The 16,616-nt window shown below is 44.6% G+C and overlaps 3 protein-coding genes and 1 pseudogene across 3 annotated transcripts; 1 reads left to right on the top strand and 3 right to left on the bottom strand.

Moving 5' to 3' along the window:
* Positions 1–184: 184 nt before the first annotated feature.
* On the bottom strand, positions 185–1,769 carry LOC101767624 (30S ribosomal protein S21, chloroplastic). The gene is made up of 2 exons (XM_004951568.3): positions 1,300–1,769; positions 185–455 (listed from the first exon to the last, which is right to left on the bottom strand). The coding sequence occupies exons 1-2, from the start codon at positions 1,614–1,616 to the stop codon at positions 356–358; spliced, it is 417 nt and encodes a 138-aa protein (XP_004951625.1). The 5' UTR covers positions 1,617–1,769; the 3' UTR covers positions 185–355.
* Positions 1,770–2,353: 584 nt separating this feature from the next.
* LOC101767225 (mediator of RNA polymerase II transcription subunit 11) lies at positions 2,354–8,788 on the bottom strand. Its single transcript, XM_004951567.2, has 4 exons — positions 8,642–8,788; positions 8,418–8,534; positions 7,894–8,088; positions 2,354–7,221 (listed from the first exon to the last, which is right to left on the bottom strand). Exons 1-3 carry the CDS (start codon positions 8,693–8,695, stop codon positions 7,912–7,914), a joined length of 348 nt encoding a protein of 115 aa, XP_004951624.1. The 5' UTR covers positions 8,696–8,788; the 3' UTR covers positions 2,354–7,221; positions 7,894–7,911.
* Positions 8,789–11,975: 3,187 nt separating this feature from the next.
* LOC111257756 lies at positions 11,976–12,657 on the bottom strand (annotated as a pseudogene).
* A 495-nt stretch (positions 12,658–13,152) lies between these two features.
* Positions 13,153–14,505, top strand: LOC101766809 (GDSL esterase/lipase At2g04570). The gene is made up of 2 exons (XM_004951566.3): positions 13,153–13,601; positions 13,690–14,505. The coding sequence occupies exons 1-2, from the start codon at positions 13,215–13,217 to the stop codon at positions 14,374–14,376; spliced, it is 1,074 nt and encodes a 357-aa protein (XP_004951623.1). The 5' UTR covers positions 13,153–13,214; the 3' UTR covers positions 14,377–14,505.
* The last annotated feature ends 2,111 nt before the right edge of the window (positions 14,506–16,616 follow it).

Here is a 16,616-nt window from a genome sequence, read left to right as displayed (position 1 = left end):
AGGATCACAGGAAGCATATGCAAGAAATGTGTAATTTGTTTGCCCGAGTATTCTTTGCAGAAGAGAAACAGATGCAGTGTGTGAACACCTTGCTCATCAGTTTCTGAACTTTCATAAACATATCTTAACAATGGGTGCTGAAAAGGATGCAAAGACAGATTTGAAACACAGTCAACGCAAGGGCTCAGTGAAAGGTAAGGATGCTGCATTAGCTAAGATTTAGTTACACATTACAACCGTACAATTGAAGTGGAAATGAACACTGCCAAAACTCACATAGTTTTGCGCTTTGCAGGGCCAAAAAAAGAACTCAAATCGTTGAAACTGTGTATCTGAACTTATGAACTTCATTGTTTTACAGGAGACCGTCAATCTCCCAGTTGTCATCATCATCATCACGAGCCTTTGCGGCGCCTGCATCTTCTTCTGGGAACCTTGGCTCATCCATCATGCGCCTGCAAAGTTTTCAGCACACAGTTTTAGTTAAAATTGACATATGATGTAGCACAGTTTAGCTGATCATGTCAAATCAATACTAGGAACTGAAGATGTTCTCCAAAGTTCAATATTTGCTTTGTTTAGGCAGATCATTTGAGCTGAACTTTCATAGATTGTTTAACTAACCAATGCATAATCCTAAAGGATGTCAACACTGAAATCCAATCGAGTCATCAACTACACTACACAATAACATCAAAACTAACAACAATGCACAATGCATTGCGTTGAAATGACTGAATAGTACAAACAAGGCGGGAACCAGCTAGAATTCTCTCTTTATTCAGCATATCCATCATCAAGTTAAACTGGCCATACAGCTGAACACTGACTTTTTTTTTTTTGCGAGGAAGCTGAACACTGACTTAAACCAGGAAACTTTACCTGCACTGCTGCACATCAGTGCTGCACCAGAGAAATCTTGTTCTACATCATCCCTAAGACGAACTCTGGACATAGCTACTTGTAAGTTCACAATAACAGAAAGATCGACCACTTCCAACAATTCGCACTATCACCAAATATCAAATTGCGAGTCCCAATTTACACCACAACTGCATAGTATCCCTTCTGCTGACAGGCATGGCCATCGAACATCTATACGCACTACTCTGTCACTGTCTCTTATAGCTGTGTGCAGGTAAATTGATTTCAAGAATAACCAGTTCCATCACCAAGAACAAGGAAGCACAAGCACAAAGCATCCTAAATGCACAAGCACAAACCGTATCCAATTTCCATGCACTAGCTCGGTTAGTCTACAGCATCAAGGAAAGATAGCAGAAGCGCCGAGACGTTTACCTGCGGCGGTTGCGGCGTCCGGCCTCGCGCGCCTTGCGCTTCTTCTCATCCTTCTTGCTTTCGTACCTCCGGCGGCGCTTGATCTCCTGCAGCACGCCGGCGCGCATCACCTCCCGCCGGAACCGCCGGAAGATGGACTCCTCCCCCTCGTTCTCGTCCACCAGGATCTGCACATTGTACCCCTTGGCGGCCACCACCGCCGTCGGCGCCCGCCGCGGCACGTGCACCACGGACGGCGGCGAGCTCTTCCCTGAGAACGGGGCCAGGGGCAGCTGCAGCAGCGTGCTCAGCAGGGACGTCGTGGCGGGGGCGGCCATGGCTGTGGCCTGCTTCGGCTGGCTGGCTGTCTGGTAAGTGGGCGCTAATGGCTGCCGGTGCTGCGCGCTCCCGGGTCTGGAATTTTTCGGGGTTCTTGGATGGATAGGATGAGAGGCTGAGGAAGGAGACGATGGATAGTGAAGGCAGGGGAGGCTTGGCTTATCCTCTCTATTTATTTCTGGATTTTGGAGGGAAAACAACTGCTAATAACTTAGCCTTTTTTTTGTTCCTTTTCCATTTCTTTTGCCCTTTTTTCTTCTTTTCTTATGGGTCTTTGTTTTTAGAATTTCATTTTTGTATGGTTGGTAGTTATTTGTGTGTTCTGGTTATTTTTTTCCGGAGAACTCGTTCCTCGAGAAAAAGAACTGAGAGAACTCAAATAGGTTTTCGAGCCTAATAGGTATGGAAACAAATTTGATAATTGTTTAACTTTATGAAATGCGAATGGTTTGCAAAACCAAATTGATCCGCGGATCAAAATAATTTGCGTGTTATGAAACACTGAAAAATAGGCTTCTCAGGATATAATTATTTCCATGGGCTCTCACCTCAGGCATCGGACATAATTTTGAACTCAAATTCTGGCCCATTGACGTGGATGGACCTGAGTTTAAGCCCACTAGACATTAGCCAACGTCGTCCGCCAGCTGGCTGGAGACACTTTCAATGTTCACAGAATGTTTTCGTTGGCTGGTATACGGTGGTATTACAATTGTTAAATGCGAAACCAAATGGGTAAAAAGTTAAAAACTGCAGCCAAGAATCAAGCAGTCGAAATTCATGATGTTGGAACGTTCTGTAACATGCACACACGAGTGCTCAAATCGTGCACAACTCATTACATGAATTAAGCAACAAACAAGCATGGGACCGCCTGTCAATCAGAAAAGTCGACCACGCCTATTCGCACAGGCAACTGCAAAACATGGACAGGTTAGTAAAATTTAGGATCAATTATTGATTCCTTGGTTTATAAATGGGAGCAGCAATATAGTGCCCATATGCAACTACTGAAATAAAATGATAGCGAAGACATGGCAGATGTCACCTTCTTGCTCCATTGGTGCCATCTCTACAACCCAAAGGAATTATCTTGGCTCATGGCAACATGTGTTGCCTAAGAGTGAAATTCCTAGGCTGCAAAAGTGCTAACAACATGCAGAGTCAAAAGAAACATTTACCTGCAATGGCAAACACGATTATTTTACTTGTCCTAACTTCCAAATCGTGCATTCTCTGCTCATACACAGCCTGCAATAGCTGAAAAGGTGTATTCCAGTGTAGTTTAGATGCCACAAACGCAATGAACAGAAAAGGCAATGATATACTGCTTACAAGTAATTTGCAAGCCTGCATATAGCACTTGTAAGTCCTAAGAACATGTGGTTTCAATATAGATGGCCCAAAGCACTGAAAACTGAGATGCAAGTGAACTTGAAAACTTTGCTACTCTTATGCAGATGAAACCCAATTTTAGAATGTTGTTTAGGTCCTGACCCCTTTAGCGACGCGCCATATCTGAATACAGATTTGACATTATGCAAGGGCTAAGCTGCCACCCTCCTGGCTCCTGGTGCCACGCCATATCTCGATCAAGCTACGGTGATAAACGATCAAAGATTCGGTTGTCACTCCCTTTGTGCTGAATGAAAAAAGACTTCGTGTTTCACTCGACGGGTGCAAGGGTAAAGGTAGCCAAGACGAGTAGGATTTGTTAAGGCCACCTATTTCTCACACTGGACATATTTCTGCAACATATACTCATACAACCTACAAGGATCACTCACCGGACAAGTGACAAAATACTCATCAAAAAGTTCCTAATTAACTTGCGTAACCGCATTTATTAGCTATATGGAGATGATACACCAAATATGCACATTTCCTACCTGCTAAAAATGCGCTATTGTTTCCAAGCTGGTATTATCTTTCATTCCCATCTGTTCTTCCAGATTGGACATATCCAAACTTTCTGAGGTACAATTGTGCACACATCTAATCCTACTAAATATACGTATTTGCATAATTACTACCTGCTAAAAAGCGCCTTGATTTTTATGCCGATGTTATATATCATGCCTATCCGTCCATACAAGCTGGACGAATCCAATCTTGATACAGGTGATTTGGCATGCATTTATGTACTCCCACAAAATTTAATAGTACCTAAACATACAAATCTCTATATAAAGACATGCGCGTCGTCAAGCTACACCATAGTTTGCACATTGCTTTCACACATACACAGAAGACGGCAAGACGCTAGAATTCATTGCGTAGGCAAAGGTGAAGGGTTCGTCAAGAATGGATAAGCAAAACACTGGTATCATCTTATCACCCACCAGTAAGCATTACTACTTTAACCACTATTCTATCAACTCTGACAGTAACTGCTTCTTTGTAGGTCATGCTAGCAATAGCAAAGGCACTACTACGATGACTGCACTGCAAAGGCTCATGAAAGAGGAAGCAGAGCTGAAGAAACAGCTAGAGGCTGCAAAACACCAAGGCGAGGAGCAAAAGACCAGGATCAAGAATTTTGATCCAAAACTGGCTCGCATGCTGAATGGTGACTTTGAAGGAATAGGATATGAGGAGCTGAAAGTTTACGATGACAATTTAGTTGAGATACAGCATGAGATTGATGGCCATGTCAACTAAATGTCTTGCTTAGAGCTAAACCTGCTCCTAGTGGTGCCAGCAGAGTTGCAGGCTCTGGAAGTGATCTGAGTCTGTCTGTTCCAGTATGATGGAAGTAATCCCTGTCCCTGTGTTTGTTATTCAGTTAGTCAGAGTCATTTGCTTTCAGAGTCTTTCAGTTAGAGTTATCTGTTGCTTTGAGTCGGTCAGAGTCTGTTAGAGTCAGTTAGAAGTCCTAGTCTTCAGGGGAGGTTTAGCTGGGTCAGGAGGCTCTCATCCACTGGACGTGCTCCAGGTTGTTAGGGCCACTAAGGCCAGTAGTGATATGCTGTTAAGCCGTGTACTCCTTTGTTATAAATAAGAGAGCAATACAATCAGAAAAGCTGTCTTTGCAGCACAAATACTCGTGTGTGTTCTTGAGTCCGGTGAGTTTGAGAGCTTACACAGTAATGTTGCAAACTTGCAAACCATAATTATCCGTCATGCCTGAAGGTTGATTGCGTTTAATGATCATATCTCCCAAAGCATTTTATTTATAGTTCAGGCTATATTATGATAAATTTATAATTCAAACTCATGTCAATAAGATATTATGCCAATCTCATTACCTTTGATGTTTGGTAATAAACCTATACATATTAAAATGAGATGAAGTGTGTCAGCTGCTAGGAGATAGTGAAAGTCTAGAAATTCTCATAAATGAGAAATATGGTGGTCCTTAATTATGATAACAGATCGTAAACACTCGTTCTGATTTCATAAAAAAAAACACTGGTTCTGAAAAAAAAACATGACATCATAGCTAGAAGATAAGGCAGAGTTGAAATAGGCTTCTTTAGATCATAAATATTGGATCCACTAAATCAAACGTTGTCGTGTATGTGGCAACAGGCGCACCCTCTGTGGCTCTGTGGATCCACATCAAACATGAAGCTAGCAATCATGCTCTTCTTCGCATAGCTACCAGCCTACCATCCAAATAAGCACAAGAAAAAGAGCCCAAACAATTTGTGACACCATCAGGCCTCTGAATCAGGTTACCCTATGGCTGTCCTATTAACAGGGTTGCACACTGGAAATGTCAAAGGCTGGAGAAACAAAGTAAAAAAAAACTTATGTTCCTCCGCCCCCCTTAAATATGCATGCTCTTTGCTCAAATAAGGAGCATAATCTGTTTTTTTATTGCTTAGGTCATAGATGAATGTTTTTTAGAAGAAAAAAAAGGTGGTCAGCAGGCCCTCAGTTCTCCTTTGTCTCTAAACTATAGTGGATCATGTTTTCTGTAGTGATAAAACGACAGGACCCTGCCCAATGCCCATGGAAGGATAGACTTTTTACAGTGAGCAATTGCAACATAGATAATGTATCCATTGTCGACAATGTACACCAATTGTTACAATCAACGATGCTCTTCTACATATCATGTCCTACAACTACAACAATACACTCTTAATTAACAATTTAGCCATGCTACCTTGCGGTTATACCAGCTAGTTGTCTAATAAAGAAAACCGCATGAACAAAGAAGAGATAGTTACCAGTTCCCTAACTCATCCAGGAGTTCACCATCATCATCATGCTATTGTCAAGTGCAGTTATTTGGCTCTCCATATAATTCAGCAGGATAATTTTCCATATTCTCCACTGCAAAGGTATGCATAGTCATAAGGAACAGCACATCAGAAGTTAAAGCTGAAAGTCATGCAGTTATACTTATCTCTACACTCAGATTAGTCCAATGGATCATAGATTGCGGAAGAATAGATAGACTGGGACCAAGCTAGACAGTAGGAGCATGCAGTCCGCTTCATCTTCAGTACCAGTTGGGAGATGGTTCAGGGGCATCAACTGCACAAAGCCGAGGCTATATAGGCAGCAGAGTCATGGTCAATTGTCTATACCCCGCCTCTGCACGAGGAATGTTGTCACATCCTTGTCCACCTACATCAATGACTGAATTTAGATCAGAAAATTAAGGACTCAGGTCAAGTCCTATTCTCCATTCTCTGAGCCTCAGTAGCGTGTTGCGCTACTTGGGCACATGTATGGCGGTTGGTTGTTAGCTCCGATGCTTCTTGGACTTCCTCTGTAACTGCTGTTGCAGAACTCTCAGAGTGAACAGCCACAGCCCTGAGGTCCCAGGAGCCTTGACCAAGCAATGCCTTTCTCTTAAGAGCAGCAGTGTCCTCCACTGCTTTCCCTAACCATTCTCCTCTGTTCAGCAGAGGTATGTTCCCCAGGACACTTGTCGTAAATGTCACATAAAACCTTAAAGAGTGTCAGCTAACTTCATGTGTCCACCACACTCCTCGAACTCACATGCTACAGGACTCGATGGATGCCTTCTCTCCACCCTCAAATCAAGCATGTAGTTAACCAGATTGGTGGCTTCATCAAAGAACAAGCTTGCAAATAAAAAAATCACTCTGAAGACACTGAAAATCATAGAACAGAATACTTCAATAGGTTGATGTGTCTACAAGCCATAGACTTCAAGTTTATTGGCAGACAAATGGCTAATGTTTTACCTGCCCTAAAATAGATTAAACAACCATACATTATTTACAGCAGTTAAAACCTGAACCTCGAATGCTATGGATGTTGAACCATATCAGCAAAACACAAGAATGAGTTAACGATATAGCAAAAGACATGTTAAGGATGAAACAATTGTATGCATACAGAAGTGCAAACTCTCATCAGTAAAATATAGTGCCTTAAACTTCCTCCATTTTAAGCCCAAGAATGCTACTCGAGCCAAGATCTGTGCTACTGGGCATCAGCAGGCAGCTGTTCTGCACTGCTGCGGCTGAAACTAAGAACACTGTCCCCGCAGAATGCACTACAAACAAAACACAAGTTACGATCCCAGAGTTGAGCAAAGCTTCCTGCTATTATAAGTTGATAGAAAGCTTCTATGATCCTTCTGTATACTGCTCGATCAGATATATGTTGCTCCCAGACCTGAAAATAATCGACCGACTATGAGTAATTTAACTCTAGAGGAAACTGATCGCTGTTCAGAAGGTAGACAATTCATCAAAGATGAGTGCCAGAAAAGACCATTACTCCATCACCATTATGAAGGAAAACAACAATTACCCCCCAAATATGAAATGTATAGGAAGATATCAGCAAATACTACATATCACAAGAGCTAGCCACATGATTCCCCAAGATAACAGCAGCGTATTTCCATATGAATATCTGGTGTAAAAGTTCATCCTCTCAAACTCCAGAATCACACATTGAGGATGACAATACGAAGGCTTAACGTCTAAAGTATCAAGACATGAATGAAAAGAACTCCTGCAGGCTAATTTACAAGCAAAATAAAAGCCCATCCATGTAAGCACGTAGTGTTACAGATCATACTGGTTGCCCTGCAGTTGCACGTACAAGAAATTGAAGAGAGCTAATTCACTACCACCACAACAGAATATTGAACAAAATCACCTAATTCTTATAGACATGGAGAAGTAGCATGTGAAGAACGGCTACTATCATCATACTAGTATTCCTTATTACCTATGCAGTCTACACTTTATACTCCTTCATATAAGGGGTCTAGGTCTTTAGGATACAACCCCACCACACACACACACACACAAAGAAAAAGGGGTCTGCTGCACTTACCAATATGCAGCCAGCAGGCTAAATATCATCAGGGCTCTGTCCAAGGTTCTGTTGCATGGTATCCAACTTCTCAATTACATACTCCAGCTTCTTACAGCATATCTCGTTAGCAATCCTTGCGCTGTAATCACACTTTTCAAATGGGCGATATTCACAAGCACTTTTGATTTCCTCACGCAAAGTCGTTTGAATATCCTAGTCCAACCAAAACAATAATGAATCAGTGAGTTAGCCTGCATCATTTTTGGCACATACGTTTCAATCAGTAGAATAAAAAGCAATTGATCGGCACATGTTTATATTTACATAGTCGGTTTGATGGAAAGCAGGCAACATTGGCAACAGCAAAATTTTGCATACAGCACTTTGAAACCGACTGCTAATTTTTCAGTACGAGTCGCTCTAGCATGGCCTTAGCGAGGATTGAGGCGAAGTAACGAGCAACGGTAGGGATCCGGGAGCAAGCAGCTTTACGATCTGTGGCCAGGAAGGCTGGGAGAAGTGGAACACAGTAGGCCCGTTACCTTCATAGCGAGCATGAACTCGCGGCAGTGCGCGCCGACTGCATCGGTGCGGGGGCCCTGAGAGTTTCCGAGCTCCTCCATCACCGCACCCGCAAGCTCCAGCACCCGCACTATCCGCTGCACATGAACAACAAACACCCAGCCGACGAACCAATAATAATCAGGATCCGAACCAACAGCCACCCTAATTAGGGAGGAGAGAAGCGGTTGGGCCGCGAGGATACCTTCTCGACGTGGTGAAGGCGCTGCAGGGAGCTGCTCTGGCTCTGCGGAATCATCGTCACCGGCGACGACGAGGAGAGGCTGCGGCGGCGGTGGAGAGGAAGGGGGATCGGTGGTGCCGAGGATGGGAAGGGGCGTGATCTGGTGGATCTGGCGACTTTGTCTGGGCTGGGCTGGGCTACCATGGGCTGTCTAGGGTCTACTGGCGCCTTCCGTGTTTGTGGGCCCACATGGGCTTTGTTTCATGTCGTGGGCCTGGTGCCAGATACAGTGGATCTCAAGTCATCGTTTTTATTGTTTATTATATTACTCCGTAGTTTCCATTTTCAAAGGATCCTATGGTACGCACGGCAGAACCCATATACAAAGAGACACCAAAAGGATGAATATATTTTTTTACGTGGTGAAACATAAAAAAAAAGGTCTTGGCAACAGAGAAAACGTTGGGGGCAATTTGACATGCGTCTCAAGCACAAAATCACAAGTGAACATATTATGTTCTAGTGGGAACGGCACATTTTGGTGATGAAGGTAAATATGTTTGCATTATGAATGGTTAGTGACTTATCTATTCTTTTAGAAAAAGTAGAAGTAATTTGGTGAAAAAAATAAGTCAAATCCATCTAGTAAAGGATAGGCATGCTTGTATCCTTCTGTTAACTTCCGGCGCCTGCTAGTACAGACTGAAGCTGAAAGCATATCGCAGAACATAACCTGTTACTTTGAAGTTGATGAAGAGATAGGTATGATTAAAATAAAGAGGATGATTGAGATGTGACTGGATAGCATATGAATAACATTACTGTTTGTGAAATAAGCACATAGTATGCAATATGTCGACAATAACAAATATTATGAAACCATACATTGACTGTTTAAAAATATTTGATGTGAAGGTTGTTGCAGTTTGATTAAACATTCTGCAACAAAATAATATCGATCAACCTTGCCTAGCCCGTAGAAACTGTAAATAAAAAATGTATTGTGATAAATGAAGAGTAAACAAAAAGCCTGATTTTATAGATCAGTTGTGCTGGAATGTCTTTGATAGGTACAACAGACCATATACAAACAAATAAAGATGGAGCTGCGGAGAGAGCAGACCAATTGCATGTCAACAAAAATTACAATGGCACCAAAGGGCATGGAAAAGATCGATAACAAAAACAACGGAATAAACGGATGATTACCATACTGATGATGGTAGACTTGCAGTTCAGCTTCTGCCAAAAAACAAAAAACAGGATTCCACAAAGATGGTACGAGTTAGTTTTTGCAGCAGTCAATCTACGGTTAGACTCATTCACTTTTTGATATAAATCTAAACAACCTCGTATCTCTTTGCTTGATGAGGACTCACATCGACGATCCCTTGTGGCTTGTCATCACTTGTGCATGTGTTTCCAATATTGAGTGTGTTAGAAGGTGTATTCAGAATTTCCAGGTGAGATTACACCTGTTAGTCTTGGGAGCGGACTGTCTCACCCCAGGCCTAACATTACCTTCGTGACATCGCTGCACATACATACTCACCTAGATGGAGGTCAGAACTTTTGCTGGAAATGTCGATGAAGGTCTCAAAAACATTGCCAGAAGGGGAAAACACTCAGATGGTGGATTAAGGATGAACAGAGTCGATAGCGGCTGCAGATCAGAGAGGAGATTGACCACGGCGAGTTCGGCTGACCGTTTCAGATCTGAACAGACCTGCCAACCTTGGGAGGTATTGCTACCATTGCATATAGTTAATTGAGGAACTTTAAAATGAATGAAACAGGACGTATATATCTTCTATGAAACGAAAAAGAGGCAGATATCTTGAGACAGGTAGTCGAACTCACGTGACAAACTAGTCGATACACAATAGTTGTAGTTGGTAGCACTTGTAGCAATAAAAATTGGAAAAAAGAAACAAAGAAAGGCAATAGCAAGGGAATTGGGAGATGCATGGCCACTCGAACCCAATATTGGTACTCGAAGTTAAACAAGTTTATATTCTAGCTAGACTTTGAAATGATCTTCCGCATCAATTATATTGTTTATAGGGAAGTCTTCTATCCAGCATGGTGTGTAAGGGAAAGATTCTCTTACGAGTGCATGGTTGCCAGCGACACGTCCATGATTTCTAGGGTACATATTACCCAAGTCTTGGACCTTTGAATCATTTAAATGGTAGGCGAATCCTCTTTTCATTGATTCATAAAGGAAGATCACCTCCTTGTAAGGATGAAATCCAAGTAAATAAGTATAGCCACAGCACTTGCCAACCATATCTCCAATCACTGGTGGAAAATAGGCCTTTAGTCCCGGTTGGTAGGGAACAAATCTTCCGAAAATCCATCCGAGATAAACCGATCAAGACAAAAGGGGGGTCTTTAGTCCCGGGTTGTTCAATCGGGATTAAAGCCCCCCTTTAGTCCCGGTTGGTAAAACTAACCGGGACTACAGGGCCTGCCACGCTAAGCGCGGGACAGGGCTCTTTACTCCCGGTTGGTTTTTCCAACCGGGACTAAAGTCCTGCTTGAAATTTCAGACGCGCGCCATGCAGGCGCCTGTATGGTGCCTGTAATTTCATGCATCACGGACGTACCTCTTTAGTTAACCTTTAGTAGTTGAGACTTTTTTTATAATGAAATCAAAATAGTATTTAAATGAATCAAAATAATATTTATACAATTACTATATATACAATTCTTAGCGTGTATATATATATATATACAATTCTTAGCATATTATACAAATCTTAACGTATTATACAAATCAAACTATCTACGATCTTCGAATTAATCTGAAGAACATTGTCATTATCAGAATCCCACTCAAATTTTGCTTGCTCTGCTGCATCAACATTGTACCCTCCAGCTCGATCATAATAATTGATATCTTGGAAGATCCAGGGACCTTTAGTTTGTCCATTATATTCTTTATTTACATGCTAGCACAGAGTTAAGGTTAGCTTCATGCTTCAACATCCACTCCATTTGCATTGGTTACACGGACGAGGATCCAAACCCGAAGCTGATATGAAAGAAGTGAATAATAATTTGCTAAAGCACAGTACACCCCTTTCTCAGATCTTCCTAGATGAAGTCCTCCTGTCATCGGGACTTTAATATCTACTGCTGGTGGTTTAATTACTCGGTATGTCTTGTTTGATTAAAGATATTCTGCAAAATATCGACCGTCGAAAAAGTGTTAATAATCGTATAATTGCGTAGCTACAATGGAAGTGTGCCTCAATACCTCATAAGAAAATCAGCTTCACAGCCCACATAAAATTCTCCTTTCCAATATGCTGTGTAACGCTTCTCGACATGAATACAAGCCAACCTCAGGTCAGCAATTAATGGTCCCTGAAGAAAGAGCCTCCGACGAGATCACATTCAGAACGTATTGTGACGGCGGCCATTCTAATTCCTCAAGCGAGGGGTCCAATTTATCCTTGGCACTATCATAACCAAAATTTCCAGGTTTCTCCTTGTGCCAAATGCGAGGTATCGAGAACACCTCAAAGTGCGGCGAGACGTTAGGATCATACACGAGATACTCATCTTCGTAGAAGTATTCCTCGCTCATGCGCGGAGGTGGGCGCTTGGGCAAGCGAGCCCATGCACCTTCGCGTGGCGGGGTTGGCCACGACATCGTAGAGCAGGAGGAGGCCATTGCAGTGATCCCGGAGGAAGGACCCCTCGTTTAGGTCGGGCAGGTAGTCGAAATCGCCGGAGGTCGCGGGGCCTGCTGCGGTCGTCGTCGGCCGGGCGAGGAACTCCCATGATTCCAAGACGTTGAAGTTGATGAAGATGCCGCCGACCTTGTGCGGGAGGAGGTGCGGGAGCAGCAGGCGGCGGCCGTCGATGACGTCGCGCCACGCCTTGCGGACGCACCTGGACGCGGCGAGGCCGCGGCGCGGCAGGCGGCGCAGGACGTCGGCGAGCGCGTCGTCGGGTAGCTGCCGCACCAGGTCCTCCTGATCCTCCGTCTCTCCTTGGTCAGCTCCGTGCTCGCTCGCCGCATCCATTGGCGACTATACTCGGTGATGACGGCAGATGGAGCGGCGGACTGGCGGAGGGAGAGCCAGAGACTCGCGCCACGCTTGATCTGTATGAATGGGCCGCGATGGGTCTGTATGATGGGCTTGGTTGCATTTGCCCAAGAGCCTGGCCCGTGTGCGACTGATCCCGGACGATGCTTTACTAGTACTGTACTTCACAAGGTTTTCACTCGTCTACAGGCACTATGGTTTGGACAAATTTTGTAAAGTTGACGTTGTAGGAAACGAAGATTGTATTTTATTGGATGAATAGTAGTAAAAGAATATCAAACGACAATAGACTAGAGACAAATGGAAGTTTCCATTCAGTTATCTGCAGTTATCTGCAGTCTCCAACAGTTGTTGGCCTGAAATCCCATGACAGCGAGTCATCAGTAGCTCGCCAAACCCTGCAGAAAGGCGAGGGCAGCACATCAAGAAATTGGTACCTGACATGACCCAATCAACAGAAACTGAGCCACACTTGCTGACCTGGAGGAACCGCAGACCATTCCCCAGCATCGATCTGTGCACGCAGGCAGGACATGTCGACTCTGCGGCATTCTCTTGTACCTCTCATGCTCCTGCAGCTGCACATCCTCTCCGGCGGGCCAGCGGCGGCGAAGGTCCCGGCGCTGATCGTGTTCGGCGACTCGACGGTCGACACGGGCAACAACAACTACATCTCCACTGTCATCAAGAGCGACTTCGCCCCCTACGGGCGCGACCTCCGTGTGGGCAGCGGCGGCGGCCAGCCCACCGGCCGGTTCTCCAACGGCCGCCTCGCCGTTGACTTCATCTCGGAGGCTTTCGGGCTGCCGCCACTCGTGCCGGCGTACCTTGACCCGAACGCCGACATGAGCAGCCTTGCGACCGGCGCCTGCTTCGCCTCTGCCGGCGCCGGCTACGACAACGCCACGTCCGATCTTTTCGTAAGCTACCGTGCAATGCATTTCCATGCCAGCTCTGACGCCGATTACGACATTGCCATGGTCACCAAGAGCTTGGTCTGTTTCGCAGTCCGTCCTGCCGCTATGGAAAGAGCTCGACTACTTCAAGGAGTACGCGGCGAGGCTCCGGAGCTTCCATGGCGACGACAAGGCCCAGGAGACGCTTTCCGAGGCGCTCTACATCGTCAGCATGGGCACCAACGACTTCCTGGAGAACTACTACGGCGTGCCGTCCGGTCAGGCGGCGCGGTACGCGGCGGCGTCGGACTACGCCGGCTACCTCCTCGGCGTCGCGGAGTCGTTCGCGCGCGCGCTGCACGCGCTGGGGGCGCGCAAGCTGGACCTGAACGGGCTCCCGCCGATGGGTTGTCTCCCGCTGGAGCGCCGCGCGGCGACGGGCGCGTGCACGGAGGAGTACAACGCCGTGGCGCGCGGGTTCAACGAGGGGCTCCGCGACCTGGTGGCGCGGCTCGACGGAGGCCTCGGCGGCGGCGCGAGGGTGGTGTACGGCGACGTGTACGGCGCCGTGGCGGAGGTGCTCGCGGACCCGGCGGCGCACGGGTTCGAGGACGTCGGCGCCGGGTGCTGCGGCGCGACGGGGCGGTTCGAGATGGGGTACATGTGCAACGAGGCGAGCCCGCTGACGTGCGCGGACGCCGGCAAGTTCGCGTTCTGGGACGCCATCCACCCCACCGAGCACCTCCACCGCTTCATCGCCGAACGGAAGATGAACACCACGCTCTACGTGTTCCTCTAGTGAAATGGTGATGGAACAGTACTGTTGCATGATCTTGCTCGACGCTAGACACGCGCCAACAAGATCATCGTTGTCAAGAACACCAAATTTATCCGTGAATCGAGTTAGTTGTTCAACTCTTGGTTGCAAGCACACACATGACACATGGCGTTTGTTCGTGAGTTCGTGTGTTGCTAGTTCCATTGCAGTACAGTGGCGCGGAGGTACATGCACCTACACTCACTGTCACTGACCTACATTTTCATTTCTTCGTGCAAAACGGTGCGATCAGTGGGGCTAACAATATCTTAGCTTGGCTGCAACAGTGGCCATGTTTTTGATATTGAGGTTTGTGTTATTCACACATATACTATCTTAACGCACTTATGTGAGTTTCAGAGTTTGTAAACGGGCTTGTCATGGTAAAGTCACTGTCCACTCTTTTGGGGGTTACAAGCATGACAGCTGTGGTCGTTGAAGAAGAAATTATTGCCTCCCACTATGTTTTATCTGTAATTGATTCATTAAAGAAGAGAATTGCAGCAGATCGTTTAACTTACATTAAGGTGATATGAAGTTACATATTTTGTCATCTTTGAAGATAATTTTTTAAGCTAATTAAACTACAAGAAGTGCAAAAAATTCTGCCTTGTGATACGGACAGGGGCGGAGCCAGGAATTTTGCTTAGGGGGGCCGGCCTGACAGTAAAATGATTTTGCTTAGACAAGCATAGACTCTGCAATAGCGTTAGCCTTGCTCGTTGTAGCTTGCAAGGTCTGCAGTTGCCTCGGAGGACTGCAGCTGGAGCCGGTGTCAAGTATAGAGCGTCAGAGCACACTATAGGGCTGGACTGCTAGAGAAAGGGGAAGGTCTTGTACTGTCTGTGTGCTGTGGTGCAGCAAAGCAAGAGCAATGAGACGAACCAGTCATGTATACAAGGGAGATTGGGTGCTGTGCATAAACAAAAGGCAGGTCCTCGGCCATGCCAAGAGGTCCATGTAGTATCTAAACAAAAATTGATTGCATTAGAACATCTGTACTAAACCTACAACGTGCAACACAGGAGGTAAAATACTTTTTGCTGCTTTGTTATGGGGGGCCATGGCTCCTGCTGGCCACCCCCTGGCTCCGCCCCTTGACAAGGATATTTTTAAATTTTATTGCATTGATTACAACCATAATGCTTTTCTCATCATTTCTAGAAGGGAAAAGTCCAATTTTCACCCTTCAACTGTAGCAGAAGTCTGATTTCCAACCCACAACTACAAAACTGGATAGAAAGAGCCATCCAACTTTCAAAACCGGGCAAATTTAGCCCTTTAGATGGTTTCATAAGTGGTTTTGTATTTTCTAGAAAATCAAAAAGTTCAGGTTTAATTAAAAAATTCATAACTAATTTATTTAAAATTAGAAAAATATCAAATTGGTGCCAAAAATTTTCTGAAAATGCAACCTATTTGTTGGTATTCTATTTGGCATTATTTGAATCTTAGTTGTGCATGTTCCTTGTGTTTTATTACAATCAAGTAAACATTAGGAATAGTAACAAATATGATGTAAACAACTCCAAATATAGTACAAACAAATAGCCTGCATTTTTGAAAACTTTTGGTACCAATTTTATATTTTTTGGATTTGAAATGAATTGGTTATGATTTTTTTATTAAACCAAAAAAATTTAAATTTTTAGAAAATGCAAAACCACCATCGAAACCACTCAAAGGGCCAAATTTGCCCGGTTTTGATAGTTGGATGGCTCTTCCTGTCCGATTTTGTAGTTGTGGGTTGAAAATCAAACTTGTGCTACAGTTGGAGGGTGAAAATAGGACTTTTCACTTTCTAGAACCATGTACGTTTCAATTAGATACTGGCTAGTAGAAAATGGCTTATACACACAAGATCACAAAATCCATTTTCCCACAATGTGTAAGAGTAAGGTCTCATAAGACATGTTAGGGCGCAAGGTATTCTTTGGTTTCACCAAGGAGCAAGATAACGATACAAGAAAAAAAATATGTACTTGCTTGATTGCCAAAGGGAATATCTACCACTCCCCCATCCCACCCCCACGCGGCGAATTAATTAACCCCTACATGTCCTTGATCCCACCAAAAAGAGTAAAAGCATGAAACACGTGCATAAGCCATGAGGGCTCCACAAATCACAAATATGAGGAGAAAGATGGCCGTGTTTACTTTCTGTTGACATCATCTAAGCTCAAGCCGCGTTTATCAAGGTAAAAGCCATCTTCATTTGAGCT

The sequence above is a fragment of the Setaria italica genome, chromosome I, assembly GCF_000263155.2.
Source record: "Setaria italica strain Yugu1 chromosome I, Setaria_italica_v2.0, whole genome shotgun sequence".
Classification (NCBI taxonomy): Eukaryota; Viridiplantae; Streptophyta; class Magnoliopsida; order Poales; family Poaceae; genus Setaria; species Setaria italica.
The sequence above is the reverse complement of the archived record's forward strand: the minus strand, read 5'-3'. Positions and strand labels throughout refer to the sequence as shown.